Source organism: Rhynchophorus ferrugineus, unplaced genomic scaffold (genome assembly GCF_030347505.1).
Source record: "Rhynchophorus ferrugineus isolate W39M unplaced genomic scaffold, kcgeb_rfMv2 rfM9, whole genome shotgun sequence".
NCBI classification, from domain to species: domain Eukaryota; kingdom Metazoa; phylum Arthropoda; class Insecta; order Coleoptera; family Curculionidae; genus Rhynchophorus; species Rhynchophorus ferrugineus.
This window is the reverse complement of record NW_027472588.1, coordinates 9441009-9461965: the sequence shown is the minus strand read 5'-3', so window position 1 is coordinate 9461965 and position 20957 is coordinate 9441009. Positions and strand designations below refer to the sequence as shown.

The window sequence follows — 20957 nt, the reverse complement described above, 5'->3', positions numbered from 1 at the left end:
AATATATGAAGCAATTCTATGCTATATTTCTCTTTACGGCTACGTCTCGTTTTTCAATCATCGACAGGGGATTATTAAGAATATATAATTATAAAATGGGTTTTCCAAAATTGTTTGGAGAAACCAATCTGTTCAATGCAATAATATATTATGTTTAAAAAATGTTTACTATTTCTTTATATCCGAGAACAATCGCATTCGAGTTCAATTAAAATATAGTAAATCATGCTGTTGTATTAATGAAATGCTATGTCGTTTGTTTCAGCTGCATTTTAGATAACTGTTTAGTTAAGTGAGTGAAATACTACTATGGTGTAATAATGGATCTTCAGATAGTGAGTAATTTAAGTATTTATTATAGTTATTTCAATTTGTTGTTCGAATTTAATAAATTATTCAAATACTCAAAATGTGTTGAGGGTGTATAGGTAAAACTTAAGTTGTTAATGCTTCTCGTACGGAATATTGATATACTCTTTTCTACATCATTTATTAGGTAGAGTTCTAGGAACGTTTTTTATGTAGTGGTAACCTTTGGAGGCCTAATACACTTAATTAATAATTGCATAATGAATAGAGATCATACTTACGTTTAGTTTGTATTTCTTTTTAATTTCTTTTGTTACTACCTGTATACATCTTTCTTGATAAAATTAGATTTAACCACTGCATTCTCCTTAATACATTTCCCATATCTGCAAAACAATTGCATCCTGCAAAACCTGCATATCTCTGATTGAATGGAATATACAGTCATTGGGAGGAAGACGTAATCCTCTTTTAATTCACATAAAACGCAACTAAACATTTTATATATATTTATCGAGCCATAATTTGAATTAGTTCACTCTTTGCATGTTCACTCTTTAAAATTTAAGTTTTGTTTTGCAAGTCAATACTTCATTAAACCCTTTGTCGATGCATTTTTTGGGATCTTTTTCACTAATGTATTATGGTACGGTGTATTGTCCATAACGATAAAAATCGCAGCTTAGAAATTAACAATATCAATACTTAGCTCTCTAACGGATTTTACCGGTAAGAAGCGGACTCGATTATTTCGTTACTGTTCGAAGTAACTGTTTCGAGATACATTCTGTTTCTGTCTCTGGCTATGTAATAGCTTCGGCATTTTCAATCAGAGAAATATTAATAGTTATTTAAAATTATTAAAGCAAGTAAAGCTCCAAAATGTTTGTGGGTTTATAACCTCTAATTATAATCACCAATTTTTTGTCATTCTTGTATCTATTTTTAACTAGAATAAAATTAGAAGAAAAATACTGTACACCCTAATGACGTGAGTTCACTATTATATTGAATAGACTATAGTAGATAATTCGGTCGAATATGTAAAATAATCTATTGATTGTAAAAAATATTGACCTAAAAAACATGGAAATTAAATCTAAACAATGCAATCCAAAACAACTATAATTATTTTTTGTAGATCTGGGTGCTTCCAATTTCAATATGCTTTACATAATTACGAACAATTACACGAAAATAGTAACACCCATCGTGTTTGACCATTTCGAGCTTGATGTTTGACCGGTTCAGTTGATCCCAAAAATATCCCCCAAAACACAGGCTGGAAACTTGTTTTGACTTTATCCAAGATAATTTTTCAGACAATCGGTAATTAATTATGAATGATGTCGTCCTTGGTTTTATTGCTGTAGATACGGTTGGGAATCGATTCAGTAGCCTCACTGTAAACGATTCGCGATTGATAATAATAACGGTAAATAAAAAAAGTTTTTATTATAGCATCCGCGAGGTTAGTTTCCTAATAAATAAAAAATTAACTTCGATTTTCGCACGACTGCTTGAAGCGTCCGTTTCGGTATTCAAACGAGATATTAGTGTTCGATATTGCCACATCTGGGAAGGGAGTAGTTTTGTTGTTGTTAATTTCGATGTTTGGGGATGCTTTGCACGGGTAAGTTCAAAGAAAATGTTACTGTTATTATTGATTTTAAATTAGATTTAAGTATAAACCTTTTACGAGTTAAGAGCTTCATTAACGCATTAATTCTGAGGGAGGGATCTTTTTTATATTTTAGCAATGATTATAAAACTTTACATTCATTCTTATTTTTCAATATATTATCCAATGCTGAAGGCTATTTTTTTCATCTTTTTCTTATTCTATTCAAAAATATCGTAAAGAGCTACTGGTGTATGAGTAGACATGTTAAGGAGATGAGAAAACCAAGAGTTGTTGGCTATATGATAGGTATCTAGAGACGAAAAATTAGAATAATATTTCGAAAATCCCGCTGTTTTCATTCATCATTCCACTTTCATTACAATAACATAAATACGGTGAATTAGTACTGTGGTTGGTACTGTTTACGAAACATTATGTGCATTGTTGTTTTTGCAATGCTACGGATTATTTTCACATTTTTCTTTTTGTATTCAAAGACAACCAATGTATTATATATGCTAAGTATCTTAATAACTGCATTGTTCAAACACGATACGAGATCTTGAACAAGCCAAGTAATAATTGAATGATGGTCTGAAAGTTCTCTATAAGCTTTACAAGATTTGATGAACTGTTCTATTCTTCTCGGAGTACAATGGTGATTGAATGATTTGCTACAAAATTAAATGTTACATTCTAGTTCAATAATGATTAGGCTTCATTTAATATTCGATTTGGAAGCATCAACAGAAGCATTAATTTTTTTTTGAACGATTCCCATCAATGATACAACACTGCTCTTTTATAGGCAACTGTTTTTGCTGTTGTAGGCAGGTTTATTACTATAAGTGAAAAGATTACTTGAAAAGTTTATCAATTGTATCAAATCTATATCCTACATACTTGTAAGAAGTTGGTTCATATTTAGAAAACCATAAAAATATCACGATGGATGCATCAGTATCTAGTTTATCAAATGATTCATTATTGACGATTTTTCTTATAATAATTCTCTTACGAAAGACAGCAAACATTATCGATAATTCTAAAATGCTCAAATTGAGTTTCATTATGTCGAAGAACATTTTCATCCAATAGTTGTATTGACCGTTTGTAGATACATTATTATCATATCATCAATATATCAAGATCTTCTTCGATGGAGTAAGTTACTCCGGTTATTGCAAATTATTCTCTTTGTATTCGAGACACATAGCATCACATTTTAAAGTATTTTAATAATAGTAATGTTGTTTGGCTTCAATATATGATATTGATAGAGAGAAGTGACATTTTAAAGGAGCAGTGGTGGGTTAAAAGTTCTTATTTAATCATTTCATGATTTTTTGAAAATATGACTGGGTGTTGAAATGCTACAAAATAATTTGTAACATTTTTGCTTTATAATAAATATTCTTCTTGCAATATTCGACTTAAAACCATTAACTCCAATCAGAATCTCTTTGCCATTATGGTTTCTTTGGTCTCCAATTCATTAATTTCTTTTTAAAACATTTGAAATATATTGGCCATATCATTCGAGTCATGGTCATTGTTCAGTTATTATATCCAGTCGATATATTAATACTATTGTACGCTTGAGAATTTTTTTATTTATTAATAGTTTTGTTATACCTCTCAAATTGATATAATAATTCTTCCATGATTTTGTTATATGTCATTAAAAATTATATTCTTAGGGAGTTCCTTTAAACTTTTTTGTGGTTTTTTACAGCACTTAAATCCTCTATTACTCAACAATGTATGAAGGGATGCTCTACATCCCTCAAATAGCTGTATATGTTTGGCTTTTTATGGATATTTTCTAGACTAACAATTTTCTCTGAAATAATTGTATTAAATTATGTTTCAATTGAAAGAAACTATTTACTGTTTTTTACATTTCGTATATTTGATCTCTGATACAGCTAACAGCAAGGTGATCTTGATTCGTCACCAGCCTCGCATAAACAGGGTTTCTTTTTGGTGAATTTAAAATTATATTATTTTTATTTTTTGAGATATATTAGTGACTGTCATCTATAGTTTATCCAGAGAAGAAGTGAAGTTATCGTTATCAATATGTGTTATATAACATAAGAATATAAGAGTATATGTCATATAACTTATTGACTATTGCAGTTTGTAAATTCGTATTAATACCAGACAATATTTTCCTTCTTAATTTATTCCAGTTAAAAAGAAATACAATACCCTCTGAAATGTGGCAACATTCCGTCTCCTCATATTATGATATTTAAATGTAAGAAGACTTTTCCGTAAGCTTCTTATTTTTTTTTGTACAAACTTCGTCGTGACAATAACCAACACAATAAAAAAAGAATTGTCCATTGTCCATTTGACGCAGTGATATTGAAGTTATGCGTGTACATATGTATTGGTGATTCATTTATATTTATATTGATTATCAGTAGTACACTTTATCCAAACATGTAAAAAACTGATTAATAAATAGTTCTTATTTGATACAGATAAAAATTAATCATCAACAATATCTTATTTTAGTTAAGTATCTGGAAATATTTGTTTGAAATTGAAATTCATGCTAATTGAATTTGATTTTGATATTTACTGAATTACAAAAGTTAGTCTGTATAAATCATTTGATTATCTTATTAAATTATAATTTATTTTATTTAAATATTAAATATACCAATTGGTTTATTTAAACAAAAAATTAGAATAATTCATCATGACAAATATAACCACTAACACCTAAAATTTTGCTGTTTCCATAGTTTGGTAATCATACACATAGACAGAACATTGTATGATAGTAATTATTATGTTATTAAGTTTTTAAGTAAGATGACTAAAATAAAATCTCTACGTTATTTCGTTTTCATTTGAAATTAATGGAGTATGATTTTTAACATTCCACGTCATTCTTTTTAAGGATTTTGATGACCTTACTATGTTTATGATCGAATATTGGGTTCTACAATATTGTACTAAGTTTAAGTTTTTTAATATTTTAGATTAATTTTGAAAAAAGAAATATACTGCCGCTTCTTTTAGGCAAACGTGCGACTTTTCTCAAGATTTATTATTTAATTAATTATTTAAATTTTGACATTCAATTAAATTTAAAAATAAATGATAAACATTTCACAAAAATTCATATTATGCTATTTTGTTCATGTATCTATTTATTCGTAGGAAACCAATTTTTATATCTTTAGACATTAATACCACAATATAAAGGGTGACATAACGATTATAAATTTTAATTAAAACCAAGGATTTTTATCTAAATGGCATATTTTAAGCACGTCGATTTACCGATTAATTAAGACATTTCATTATCAATCCCACTGATAATTGCTGATCGAAAATCGATAACAAATATCCGAAAATAAATCTTTACGCCGCAAAAAGCACTATTTTAAGTTGTTACTTCACGAGGGCCATTGTCTTTAAAATCACTGACGCAGTTTATTAGAATGTTGTCTATCAGTTAGTGTTTAGTAGCGATAATATATTTATTAACAAGTTTATTTAGACAATTTAAGTGTATTATCTAATCTTCTGTTTTTTATTTTCAGATAAAAAATGATCATTTATATACAATTGGTGATAATTTCGTGGCAGTGCTCTTTTAACGCTGATGGCTTAACACTACCGTAACTACCTTGAGGAAACTATTTGTTGTGTATACGATGAAGGGTGTTTGTGTGCTTACTTTAGTGACACTTTGTGTTTTAATATCAACGTGTTCTTCAAGTAAGTTATTCAATTAAAGGCACCAATAATAATTTCATAAGAAAATATATATCCCAACAATATGATTTAATAATGTTTAACAATTAGCTAATATATGTTTATACTAAGCCTATTATTTGGAAGTATCTGATATGCATAAGTATTGCTTAAAATTTACCTGTAAAGATCTAAAAGTATTCAGCACACAGTAGATAGCATTTTATGTGAAAATCACCATTATTATTCAATTATAACGTCTCATAATGTGTTTTGACAATTCATAACGCCGCTCTTTTGTTTTACTTCATTAAATAAGTAGTTAATTATGTGTGTCGGTATAGTATTTTCTGTTTGCAATGGCATATATAGATAAATTGGCTGTTGTTCAAATGGCTATTATATCTAACAAGGAAAGGAGATAAAAATACTTGGTGATATCTATTTAAAACAGTCAGAAATTCACGGTGATTGTTTATAATTACGAAATCGTATATTATATATTCAAATATAATGTTAGAAAGGTTGCTGGTACGAGTACAAGATCAGTGGGAAGTTTAAGAGATTATTTCAATTTATAACACTCTATTGTTTTCTTCTTCATCTTCAGGTAGTTTGGTACAATTTGCATAACACCATGTTGATTATCAAGAAATCAAATTGATAATCAAAGTATTATTCAAAGTGTTGAATGTCGAAAATGTAAATTTGAGCGTTCCATGATTAGCGTCTGTATCCATTGAATAATTCAACGATACTAAATGTTAACTATTATATTATGTAGTGAAATATCATAACCTTGAAATATGAAAGCTAAGTTAGGCTGCAAATACTTTGCATTTTTAGCAATGATCAAGTTACATGCACGGGCCTACTCTTATGTACGTCATAAAATCTAGTATTAAAGTTGTATGAGATGTGCTAGCACTTTTCAATTATCATAAAATAATATCTTCATTTATAAGTTGTAATTAGAACTAAGTTGAGTTTTTCACAGTGCGAGTTCCTTTCGGTGTGAATCCTTTTGAAAGGCCTACATAATACTATTTAACAAATTCAGCTATTAAGAAAGTATTTTACACGAAATATTTTCTCTCTAAACACAAGAGGAGGCAAGTCCAAAAGAGTTTTATGTGACGAATAATCTGTTTGTAGAATAAAATTGTCTTCTGTAACGCAGAAGGTTATACAATGAAATTTGGGGGTTACTAACAAACAAAATTAATTTTGCACCTGAGAACTTATTGAATAAGTAAGATATAACACTTCAGTATATATGAAATTTTAAAATTATGTTTTGTATTTCAATTTGCGAAAATATTTTTTTAAATTAATCTCCTAGAATGTGAACAATCTGCCTGTTTTCGATATATAATATAGCTATCCTGACATCAGCAAGTAATGTGCTGTACAACTTATAAAATCTAAATCTTATTCTAGATACTTTTCTGGATTATTTTAAAGTATACCTTAACTTATTCTAAAACTATTCTAGCTTATTTTAGAGATTATTAAATCTCACACTATGTGTCCATTAATCAGTTCGTATGGCAGTTTGCGTTTGAGCCTACGCACTTCACTGTCAGTGTCACAGTTCAGTGCATTGGAATGCACTAATAGTCTTTCAGAGTTCTTAATCACTAACACTCCGAATCACACTCGTTATGGGTTCTATGGGGATACCACGCTGAATCAGTTTGTTGGATACATAACATGAGGCATCGATGATGACTCACAACACTTCATTCTGGAACCTCTGGAGGATATCTATGTTAGACTTGCCAGTAGTACCCCACAGTTCAATATCATAGGTCCAAATGGACTTAAGTATTGACTTATACAGCAAAACCTTATTATCTAATGATATTTTAGGTTTACGCCCTATCAGCCAATACATTTGGTTTAGCGAAAATATCAAGGACGAATTCAAAAAGTGAACTAAACAAAGCTGATAATTAACAGAGGTTTTATAGCCTACCAACCGATAAGTTGACTTACTTTGTCTTAAAATTTTTCAAAATAAAACCGAATATTTGAGCAACAATACAATAATATTAATAATTAAGTAAATAGCCATGCACTTTGTTTGAATATGTATATATTTTATGATAATTAGTCGTATGGAAGATGATCGTGAATGAGATTATGGTGTCTAGGAGTCTCAATCATTTTATTGTTTGGTACATAAAATATTTCACAATAACTAATCTCGCTACGCGTACAATTTCATACTATATATTAATAAATGATTCCATCTTGGCGATGATTTCTATTTATTTTTGATATAGTAAATAAATATAAGACTTAGTTTTACTCTGACTGTGATTGGAGATATATTATGCTGTACTAGTTGCATTTAGATGAGTTGATAGTGATATGTTTTATTGGCTCGTTTTAATTGTTCAAAGCAATTCTCTAGTAACACGTCAATTGAAAAGTCACCGGCTTACCATAGTAAAACACATTTTTTGGTAAAATTAGTTTTTTTTATTCAACATAATTCCCTTCAAGCATGATACACTGACTATAGAAACCCGCCAACTTGTCAATACCATTTTTGTAGTAAGATTTGTCTTTTACTTCAATATAGGCCTCAGTTTCGGCGATCATCTCTTCATTCGATGAAAATTTCTTCCCAGCGAGTATTCTTATGAGATCTGAGAATAGGAAACAGTCGCTGGGGGGCAGATGGAGAACACGGTAGATGAGGAAGCAATTCGAAGCCCAATTCATGGATTTTTGCCATCGTTTTCACTGACTTGTGACACGGTGCATTGTTTTCGTGAAACAACACCTTCTTTTTCTTCAAATGCGGCCGTTTTTTTGGCGATTTCGTACTTCAAACGATCCAATAACGCTATGTAATATTCGCTGTTGATAGTTCTTCCTTTTTGAAGGTATTCAATGAAAATTATTCCATGCGCATCCCAAAATACAGAGGCCATAACCTTGCCAGCTGACTGTTGCGTTTTCCCATGTTTTGGAGCACGTTCATCGTGTACAGTCCACTCGGATGACTTTCAATTGGACTTCGGAGTGAAATGATTGAGCTATGTTTCATTTATTATCACATATCGACGCAAAAACTAGAGTTTATTAGGCTTGATCATCTTTAAACACTGCTCCGAATAATCAACTCGTCGTTGTTTTTGGTCAAAAGTGAACTCGCGCGGCACCCACTTCGCACAGAGCTTTCTCATACCCAAATATTCGTGAATAACATTGTACACGTTCAGTTGACATCTCTAGAGTGTCTGCTATTTCATTCAATTTCCTAACAACCTCTTTTGGGCGACCACTGTATTCACCGTCTTCGGTGCTCATTTTACCATTTCTAAACTTGGCATACCAATCGTTGATGGTTAATTTTCCTGAGGCAGTGTTCGGAAACTCGGCATCAAGTCAAATTTTTGCTTCAACTGTATTTTTTCCTTCAAAAATCAATATTTTATCAACACGCGAAATTCTTTTTTATCCATTTTTTTTTCACAATAACAAAAGTTGCTTCACTCAAAATGCTATAATTCACAAACTAATGATTCGACATCTGTCAAATTTATACACGCATCTTTTGAGAGTTAGGGCTCACTAAAAAACATATGGATTTAATTCTAATAGCGCCATCTATGTGTCAAGCAGGGGACTTTTCAATTGACCTGTTAGTAGTGTGAATCTTAGTTTTACATGTGGATTTTAGATATTATAGGTGAAATATCTGATATGAACTAATGTAGGTTGTTCGGTATTTTCATGGATATTAATTGGGAATTTCTGAAAACTTAAGATTTGAAATTATAGTTTTTATATAGCAGTATTCCTCTCAATTTAAATGCTTTTCATTCAACTACCCAACAGTTTATGGAACACATAACTACTATAGTTTTCCTGAAGAGTGTTGGCGGTTAGGTGGTGCCCCTTAAACTGTCTTGTGTGTTGTACTAGTGAAAATTAATGCTACATTTTCTTATCACAATATTCTCCACCTTTACCGCAGATCAAAATGTTTCAAAAAATCTTTAAAAAGTGTCTTTAAAAATTTAACTTGAAATATGTTCTATTTTCAAATGCTCAAATGTTCAGACAGCTCAAACAGCTAAAATCTTGACAAGAAGCTCTGTATAAACAAATACATTCATCACTGATGAAGAATTATGCGAGGAACTGCAAGAAGAAGTATATTTTGAAGAAATCTTGTAGTGTTTGGTGACCACTATTACTAAAACAAGAACAGATATAGTATTCAAATAATTGAATGCATCCGCATAAAATTTAGTGAAGAAAATATTGTAACCTTACTACAGAATGCAATAAACATTTTAAGAATAAATTAAGTAAATAAAATATGTAACTGTCGTAAAAAAAATTACATTATATTCAATTATATTATCAACGTATACTTTATTTATCTTGTATTTTTCTATAAAATCCATATTCAAATATAAAATAGGATAAGAATAATAAAATCCTTGGTAAATATTATTTTGTTGGTATATAATTTACAGTCTTACTATGTTGTTATTCCTTATATACAAGGTATCTCAAAAGAAAGTTGTTATGTAGTAAATTTATTTTAAAATAACCTGTCTGTTAAAAATATCAACAATTATTCCAACTTGTCATCACTTTTAATCACAAATTTTGTTGTGCTGATTTCATCGAATCATCAGTGGTCTAGTAGACTCAACAAATATACTATTATCAGTACCTACTGTGTTCATAAACACTCCTATGTAGCATTGGGAACTATCGACTGAAAACAAATTGTCGAAACAGTCGATAGTCCAAAAACTATCGACTAGCGACTAAATATAGTAATTACTATTTTCTGTCAAATGCACGGTTCGACTGTTTTTCTCTATTCGTGGTGTCAGACGAAGATGTACGAACCCTTTCTTGTATAAATTGTGAGAGAGGAAAGAACGGAGATAATTGCTTACAACTGTTAATTTAATATGTGATTTTAGTTTCCAAATATTTCATTCTTAAAAAAAGAAAAGGGAAATAATAATTACTGAATACTATTTACATGAAATTAATAATTTAATTTTAAACGAAGTAGATTGATTTTTATATTTGAAATATAAAATGTTCTGTGGAAAAAGGAATGGAATTTTTCTGCAGGATGGAATAGTACCCCAAAAATGTTTTATCGTATTTTAATATGTTAATTTCTATTTTTAAATAATATGCTATAATAAATATAGACAATACAATAGAACTTAAACAAAACCTAAAAACTAAAGATGTTAACCAAGAAAAAGAGAACTAACTATAAATACTAAATAAAAATTAAACATATACCTGATCATAGAAAAAAACTAGGACATAATTAAAAATTATCGCACAAACAACAAAAACAGTCAAAAGTATTTTACTATTTATCATATTTACAATTTTCATCTTTTAACTTTACTACATTAACAATCTTGGAAAATATAGTTTCATAATGCTGCTATATTAATATAGAATATACTGTTATTTACTAGCAAAACAACCAAAATAATTATAAAACTATATATATTGCATATAAATCTATGAAAGCATAAATTGTTTACATTTTTGTTAAGTTGCGGCTAGGACGTCAGAGCCAGAACCAATTGAATAAAACTAATAGAACCAAAAAAATAGTAACTAAAAGTACACGACTGAAACTATATTAAATAGTAACAAAATCAGTCGGACCGAAAATAGCGACTGAAAACAGTCGACTGAAATAGTCAGTAGTAAAAAATAGTAAAATCAGTCGAACCAAAAAATAGCGACTGAAATAGTCAGTCATAAAAAGTAGTCAGTTACTAAACAGTCGATAGTTCCCAACACTACTCCTATGTGTTAGTGATATCCTGGATTAACAGTAAGAAATTTTTGCTTTAAACTCAGATTTTCAGAGGATTTTTTTAATTGCATACTAATCTCAATCAAGGTAATTTCATATTAAGGTTGAAGTTGTTGTTATGAACATATTCAATAACGCTACTTTTATAGGTGGTATTTTTCAATATTATTTACATATTAATGTTTGTTGTTAGCAAGCATATTTGCTGTAATTGCCTTGTAGGTTATTTATTTTCCTAAGTCCTGTTAACATCGACATTCGAAATATTTGACGTGTCTTGATGATACTAATTTATAAAAAAAAACTTAAACTTCGCGTTCGTGATTTAATTTTAAAAAATCACCATTAAAAAGAATTACATATTATGTTATTATGTTTCATCGTCCGCCTGAAAGTTGTTTGAAGATTGAGCTGGGATTTCATTCAATAAGCCTTGCAAGTTATTGCCTTCGAACTTCCTTGGCATCCCAGGCTGTTCTTTCTCATCAACATCACAATAACAATTTTTAAATGATTGAAATCAAAACTGACAGTTGGGATATGATGGAATAGCATCACCATATGTTTCTAAAAGTATTTGATGGTTTTTCATTATTAGCGTCTTTATACTCTGAATAACTCAATAATACTGAATTTTGTGTTAAGAAATATCAAAACCATTGAATATAACAGGATTAGGATTAGAAAGATTAGGTTTCTCGACAGTTATTTATATTGATGTTTCACAGTTTCACCAATATATATCGCTGATCAAAATACATTTAACTACTTATCATGTAATTTTCATTTATTTTTTGAAATTTAAGTTGACTATTATCATGTTGTTTTTGCGGTTTATTATAAATGATGTTTAGGAGCTTGATTTATAATAACGCGTAAGTGTTTATGAGAAAGATGATAATTTTTAATATACGTTTTCAAGATAAAATCATATAATCACCATGCCTCTATAGCAATACAAAAGAATTGCTAAAGCAATTTTGTAGCTAAATCTAAATATTCCAAAATTCACCATGGTATGTTTTTCTTAGAACAGCGATCAACTATGTTACAATGAAATGTTGTTTTTATTAGATATCGACACGCGAGAAGTGCATGTATTTGTGAATCATTCTGTTTCTCGTTATCTTTCCTTTGATCGAGTGGTTAGCGTAAATATTAATATTGTACTATTTTTGTAGTTTGCTTCGGGTTTTAAAGAAACATTGCTACAAAATCCTACTGACCTAGAGGCCCTAATTTAATGACCATGGGCAATGTCGTTCATTCACTGGCAGGTCTTTATCAAAAATATTAGTTTTTGAGTCTGTTTTGTTAACTAAATTAGTTCATATGATTATTAGACATGTTACTTGTGAATTTGAGGTTTTCTTGTTATGTTGTAAAAGTTGTATTGATGAAAAGGATGTGGTCCCGTATTTGGTATGGGTCTTGCGTTGGTCACATCATTGGTTTGTGTTTTATCATCCTACCAAGACTAGGATGGTGCATTATTAGTTAGTTTTAAGAACTCTATACTAGTCTGATCCTGTTTGTTTATTATTTTTAGATGATTTTAGATTTTTATATGTTAAACAAAACTCAAGTACCATAAATAGCATTATTATTTGCATTATGTGATAACCGAGTAAATCTGATATCCATTTTTGTATAGTAGAATAACAACGGTAATTAACCGAGTGAAATAATATTTATTAATACACATCAATAGATAATCAAACGGATTAACTCTATAATGAAGTAAAAAGGAAATTATATTGTATAACAAATTATTGGTTAACAAAATTTATTTAAAAGCCAGTTAAGGCATGCTTTAAATTCTGATCAATAATACTAAGTGTCGTTTTGATTAATGCTCTTTTGTCGTTGGTAACACCATAATTCGGTCATTGCAGAAATGCTGTGATTTCAACTTGAGCAAGGCGATGTTTATAAGCTTTGAACTCATCTGATTAAGAATATTTTTTTGAAGATATGGAAAACTGATAATTGATCAATTCTCTCTGGTTTCAATCGCGTCAGTTCTGGGCAGCAGTGTGTCAAATTCATAGTTCAGCTAGACTCGCCCAGATCATAACGAATGATTGTTTTTCAACACCACCAAAAGCTTAGCATCATCTTCTTTGTGGTCATTATATGCGACGTGCGATTCATTTGAAGTAAAGTGTATTCTTAATAAATATTTATTTGAAGGAATGTAGAGAGCTAGAAATCAGAGTTAAATCTGACGAATAAGTTGGATGTTGATGTAACTTCTATTTTAATTCATGCATTTTAGTGGTAGTCTTTGAGTTTTGTGTAATACCAGGTGTATTATTTTAATGTAAAATGATTTTTATCTTTCAAAAAATATATTCTTTTTATGCATACAATTTATGTTATTAAATGTTGCAATAATAATCATAGTTCAAAATGTTGATGAAAAGCTTGTTCTTTACGAATTTATTTATATTCTTCTCTGTTATTACAGTTGCTTTAACATGTTTAGTTTTACTGAAATTTCATTTTAATAAAGTATTTTTTTATTCCAGGATTCGTAGAAACAATCGAAAATGAAACAACAGAGTCCTCAGTCGAAGAAGTCGTCTCTATTGGGCCCCACCATCACCACAAACATCGAGCGTGAGTTGATTTTGATCTACCCATGGAGTGGTTTGATGTAAACCATGTGTTTTATAGGTTTATCCCTTTTGCCATGCCTTTATTGAGTGACTCGGATAATAATTCATCGGATACTTGTGATGCTGGCGATAGTGACGACGATGATTATCCGTTTTTCATGTCGGAAGAAGTGCAGCGCAAGGGAGGAATAGTCGTTTGTTTCCTGATTGCCATCTACTGTTTCACCCTCCTTGCGATTGTTTGCGACAAATACTTCTTGCCTTCTATTGAAAGACTGTGTGAAGTGTTAAATATATCAGCCGTAAGTATAATGTTAGTATGTTTTATGCTACATACAGGGTTGTACAGCGAAAAGTTAATCTATGAAATGTATTTTTTTGGTAAAGAATTCTATTGAATATTGCTTTACTGCAAGATTGTTGGATTATTTGTGTGCACTTTTTATTTCTCCTAGAACCAGGATACGTCTTTAACTCTAAATTAATTTAATAAAATTAGTTATGATATATCTAAGATATAATATTGGCTCTTCTGGGGATATTCTCATTTCTTTTACGGTTATAAATCCGCAACTATTTCTATTGGTTCTGTTTTTCCAATTCATCAATCCACAACTAATAAATCCAGAGGCAATATTTATTCGTCAAGATCCTGTACTTCAAAAGTGATATATTCTGTCCAGTGCTTCTATATTTTTTGTTTTTATAATAGACTGATCTGTATTTGATTTCAAAACATATTTCAACTTCAGCAACTACTTCTTCATTTGAACCAAACGTTTTATTTTTGATTTAGGCGTCTAGTAACAGATTCATATGCCACCCCCTGACCTATATAGGTTCATAATCCCTGATTATTTCTTTTGGACAGCTTCAAATAATGCTCTACACATTTCCAAACACTGTTTTGAGTACGATAAAAAATGTTTCAAATCAAAATCGATGCAACTTTTATATTAGATACCAGATTGTCACGATAGTTTGACACCTTTAAAATGACCTAAAGGTTCAAATTCATAGGTTCGGAGATGGCGTAATCTATCAGATGTGTTAATTTTTAATGGGTCATTTTATTTTGTATATTTTGTCGTATCTTTCAGATAATTAATTTATTTAATTCCAAAAGAATAAGACTATAACAAGTGTCCCTTTTTATCTAAACCATTCAGGTCTGGAGAGTACGGCGGGTGCGAAAAAATTCTCCAAGTGAAAGTGGTATCCAAGTGATTATTTCTCTTGGAATTTTTTAAATAAATCCCTTGCTGAAATAACTTCCTTTCATATATTTGAAGCCGCATTTCAGAGACAATTCTTTGATTTTATAATTATCGATCATTCAATTCATGTGGCACCCATCTTCATACCTTTTGGATCTACCTATTCTAAATGTTCACTAGTTACTACTCGGTTTATGTTCAAGCACAAAAATTTATACCTTGTGTTGTATTGAGGTTAATAGAATAAAATACCATTTTATTACAATAAACGTATTCGATGTTATTATTATACAAATACAAGAATTTTGTGGGAAAATAACCTTACAATTATTTTATTTTAGGATGTTGGTGCTGCTACACTTATGTCAGTAGCTACATCATGCCCAGAACTGTTCACGAATATCATCGCAACATTCATTAACGGATCAGAGTTAGGTATAGGCACCATCGTTGGATCATCCATGTTTAACTCACTTGGTGTCGCCTCCATTGGATCTCTAGCAGCTGCTAGGGTATGCCGAAACATTTTTGAATATATTTTACATATTCCCTAACGTACCTATTTAATTTGCAGCCCATCAAACTCGATTGGTGGCCAGTGACCAGAGATGTTTTTATTTATATGATAGCTATCTCTGTGCTGGTATCAATAGTGTGGGACAATATAATCTACTGGTACGAGGGTCTTGTACTGTTCATTCTCTACTTCGTGTACTTCATTGTTATGTTTCAAAATCCCAGAATATCAAGATTTGTAAGAAGAACAATTGATAAATATAAGAACAAGAACACTGTTACTCCTACTACAGGTATGTTGAATTTTAATCACTTAAATATTTGCGTTTTTTTGTATATATCAGTTGATCTTTGAAATAAGTACATTCAAGTTCAGTCCTAATGCTCATGTTTGATTGTAAATAATTACAATCATATTTGAGTACAAAAACCTTTCACGCCCTACGATACCATTTTCTACAGTTATATTTTTATCAATTATGTGCATACCTTTAGTTGTTTCCACTCTCATCATTCTGTCTTAGCAATTTACAGCATTGCACAGCATTATATCATATCCTGAAACTTTCCTTCAGTCACTTTCACTTTCCAACTTACTGTCCAATTCAATCACTAGACTGTATGTTTTATTGAGTTGGTCGAAACCGAAGGTGTTATGGTTGCCAATGCTTCCTTCCACATATACAAATAGTTTTTAATGGAATATATCTGCAATTAATTATTAATAAATATAATGACCAACAAAACCTAATCGAATGCTATTGTAACTTTTACCTTTTTCCATCAATTTTTGTTGTCTTTACACTTTTTTATGATATATATATATATATATATATATATATATATATATATATATATATATATATATAAAACGAATTATTTTTTAAGGCAATGTCTGGAAGTTCGATTAAATCTCTCTGGGGTTTATCTTTACACCATTTAAACCCTATGCCCTATAAGAATGTACTAAAGGATGTCTTACATCCCTCAAAAAGCTGCATGTCCCTAATTCTTTTATATATACATTCCAGACAATTTTCTCTAAAATAATTTTATTAAATTATGTTTATATCAATAAAATAGTGTGTGTACTTACTGTTCATTTCGTAATTTGGTGTCGAATAGAGCCAATATCATAGGAATTCTTAGTTAATGAGAGTTTTAGTTGCTGGAATATCATATCATTGAAACTACTGTTCAGGGCTATTCGTATCTTATTTGACAACATTCGAATAATAAGTTGGAGAAACGTAACGTTCTCTAATAATCTATATGTTTTCAAATATTTATCCGCAGTTGTGTCTCAGATTTTTCACAACAGAATCTTGAATGTACAAAAAAAACCCTTCAATATTAATTTACAGCATTGTTGATTAAGTTATATTAATATTATAGGTGATGCCGTCAAGGATGAAGCGGAAAAAGAAAAGGAATACAACAGGGATTCAGTCAGGCCGTCGGTAAGATCCGCCTATGGATCGTATTCAGAATCTGTTCGAAAACCAGGATACGAAAACTCGGAACAGTTTAAGGCAGCACAGAAGGCCGAGCAGGAATACGAAGCCAAAGGTTAGAGCTGTTACTCTGTGCTAATCGATACTTAAAATTGAATGGTACTGATTGTTTTTCATAGAAAAGAGCAAGAGTCCCTTTAAAATCCCTCAAGGTGGGTTCTGGACGAAATTCTTCTTTTTCTATACGTGGCCACTCAAGATGGTTTTGCGTTGTACCATGCCAAATCCTAAAACTCATCCGAAATTGTTTCCCATTACTTTTATAATGTGTATCGTATGGATTGGAACTAACTCGTATGTAGTGTCTTGGATGATAACATTGATTGGTAAGTTACAATTGAAAGTTTTTCCAGTTCGGATATGACAACAGATAACTATCGCAACTACTTGTGTTTTATGTACTGACCTATCGTCACTTTTATATTAATTTCATTATTTAGTTTGCGTAGAAATCTTTTATCTTTATTATTTAAGATGCGAGACGTGGTAGTATCTCGATCGAACATTATCTTATTTCCAATCAACAGTTATCGTTTTAATTTATTATTGATTGTATATTATAAAATATTTTTGATAAAAAAATTGAGCCAAATTTAAAAAATGGAACTCACTCGCCGCCTTTTTACAAAAAAGAACTTTTAAAAATAAAATTTGTACATAATAATCCTTGTAGTAAGTAAATAAAAATTAACAAAAACTTTATTTAATCTATCTACTACAAGTATTTTATATTCTACTATATACACATAATTTAGCTTAATACCTACCTAAACCTATTTATCTATTTACAATATTAATTTAACTACTACCAACTGATAACTTTGAAGTCGGTACCGAATGCGATAATCATTGTAATAAGTAAATAAAAATTAACAAAAACCTTATTTAACCTATCTACTACACGTATATTATATGCTACTATATACACACAATTTAGCTTAATACCCACTTAAATCTATTCATCTATTTCCAATATTAATTTAACTAGAACCAACTGATAACTTTGAAGTCGGTACCGAATGCGATAATCATTGTAATAAGTAAATAAAAATGAACAAAAACCTTATTTAACCTATCTACTACACGTATATTATATGCTACTATATACACACAATTTAGCTTAATACCTACCTAAACCTATTTATCTATTTACAATATTAATTTAACTACTACCAACTGATAACTTTGAAGTCGGTACCGAATGCGATAATCATTGTAATAAGTAAATAAAAATGAACAAAAACCTTATTTAACCTATCTACTACACGTATATTATATGCTACTATATACACACAATTTAGCTTAATACCTACCTAAACCTATTTGTTTATTTACAATATTAATTTAACTACTACCAACTGATTACTTAGAAGTCTGTACCGAATGCGATAATCATTGTAATAAGTAAATTAAAATGAACAAAAACCTTTTTTAACCTATCTACTACACGTATTTTATATTCTACTATATACACATAATTTAGCTTAATACCTACCTAAAGCTATTTATCTATTTACAATATTAATTTAACTACTACCAACTGATAACTTTCAAGTCGATGCCGAGCAACAAACTAGATTTGTTTTGTTTAATTTTGGGTATATAACTTTAATTTTGTGTATATGTCACAACATTATATTATTATTTTTGTGTTGTTAAGGCTCGGCACTGATTTCAAACTGATCAGTTGGTAGTAGTTAAAATAATGTTGTAATTAGAAAAAAAATAGGTTTAGGTAGATATTAAGTTAAATTGTATATAGAATTCTGAAGTGAGAATTATTAACTTCCTGTCAAGCCCATCCAGTTAAAAAAGATAGATGAGTGATAAGGTGTATTGAATTTCCAACGTTCGATGGTATAACACTAACTGAAAATACTAATATACTAAACATAATTAAAAATATTTAAGTTACTTTTTTATGTTATTTACTAATAAACGATAAACGCTTCTTGGTTTTAAACTTAATTTTTTTACTCTATTCATTAGTAACGTAATAATTCTTATTTTCGTCAGGAACCTTGTTCGGCATTCCTTCCACCGTACAGGGAATGACGTTTGTTGCTTTTGGTGGATCATTACCAGAATCTTTATCAATCGCCATTATGTCGAGGAGAGGTAATGCTTCAATTATTTTATAAAATTTTACGAAATTCATGTTTACATTTACAGGAGAAGGAAAAATGGGAGTATCCAATTCTCTCGGTGCCAACACAATGAACATATTGTTCTCGTTGGGTATGCCATGGTTCTTCAAGACAATTTCCATGGGAGCCAATAGCTCCGCTTTTATCAAAATTGAATCTGGCTCTATTGTTTACACCATAACAGCTTTACTTGTTGTAGCCTTGATATTATACTTTACGTTGATGTTTAACAAATTTTATTTGTCACGAAGGACAGGTTGCATTTTGGTGCCTGTATACGTAACCTGTATCGTACTAGCTTGTCTCTCTGAAATGGTTTTCTTCCCATCTAAAAGCAGTTGTTAATGGGGAGCTACTAGATAACGGACTTTTGTTGCTAACACTGTTATATTAACAGAATACCGTGCCAAAACATTTACCTACTTTTTATTTATTACTGTAAAACCTTTCCAATTTTTAGTTTTTACAAGTATAATGCTGTTTAAGATATTACGGCTGGATCGATTATTAAAAAACAAATGACTGGCCAATATACTCAATACCACTGCCTTCAAAATAGATGTAAACTAAAATTATTCACTGTTTACTTCGTTTTGAACTTCCCGTTACCCATATTCACCAGTTAAATGACATATATAATTTTGTATTTAAATCGTAAATATTTATTTTTGTACAGATTGTTCAGACAACATTTTGTGATATTTGTATGATTGTTTGTAATGTATATAAATATATTTAAAGCAGATGTCCTTTTGTAAGTGAACTTAAGAGCACTAGTAAATTGATTGTATTGAATATATTATTTTTTACTCAAAACCCATTGGTTTTCTTTATCCACTATCTCGCTTAAATGAAAATTGAATGAGATATGACATATTTCAGTTTATGTTTAGGGTTCTGTTCTGTTCTGTAGCAGAGCAAATCACAGTTAAAATCGAAGAACTGTATTGGTTAGTGAAAAGATACTCCCAATTTGAGCCAAGAGATTGGTTTGATTCCTTAAATTATAAAACCTCCTTGGACTTGTAGGATTTATATATAGTTCTTAGTGTAACTAGATTAGTAATCCAACGCTGTCCATATAGACTATTCGTTTAATTGCCAATGCTTATCGCTTTGTAATCAACAAAGAACTATATCATGACTTCAAAATGGATTTACCAAGGTTTTTCATTAAAACGTAAAATAAACTAAATACTAAACAATGCAGAAGTAACATAGATATTGGACAGTCCTCAGTAAATCTGATTGAATCGAATCGAACTTATATAGCGAATAAGTGTTGCTATCAACCGAAGCCCAATAATTAGTTTAATTTTAATTTATGAAATACATAATAATCTATCTTGTGCTTTTATACTGATGCAAGAACAGCATAGTAATAGCGATAAATTAATATTATGTCAAGCATATTTAGTTGAGAATAAAGAGTAGTAGTACTAGTAGAAAAGAA

General features: G+C 29.9%; 1 protein-coding gene across 2 annotated transcripts; it reads left to right on the top strand.

Moving 5' to 3' along the window:
• The first annotated feature begins 219 nt into the window (after positions 1-219).
• Positions 220-20320, top strand: LOC143203196 (sodium/potassium/calcium exchanger 5). Of its 2 annotated transcripts, none has more exons than XM_076415333.1 (10): positions 220-335; positions 5500-5677; positions 14021-14111; positions 14169-14412; positions 15669-15839; positions 15902-16136; positions 17239-17412; positions 17477-17683; positions 19374-19475; positions 19530-20320. In XM_076415333.1, exons 2-10 carry the CDS (start codon positions 5614-5616, stop codon positions 19847-19849), a joined length of 1608 nt encoding a protein of 535 aa, XP_076271448.1. In that variant the 5' UTR covers positions 220-335; positions 5500-5613; the 3' UTR covers positions 19850-20320. The 2 variants fall into 2 exon arrangements, with proteins under 2 accessions (XP_076271448.1, XP_076271449.1); XM_076415334.1 differs by lacking the exon at positions 220-335 and adding an exon at positions 5327-5410.
• The last annotated feature ends 637 nt before the right edge of the window (positions 20321-20957 follow it).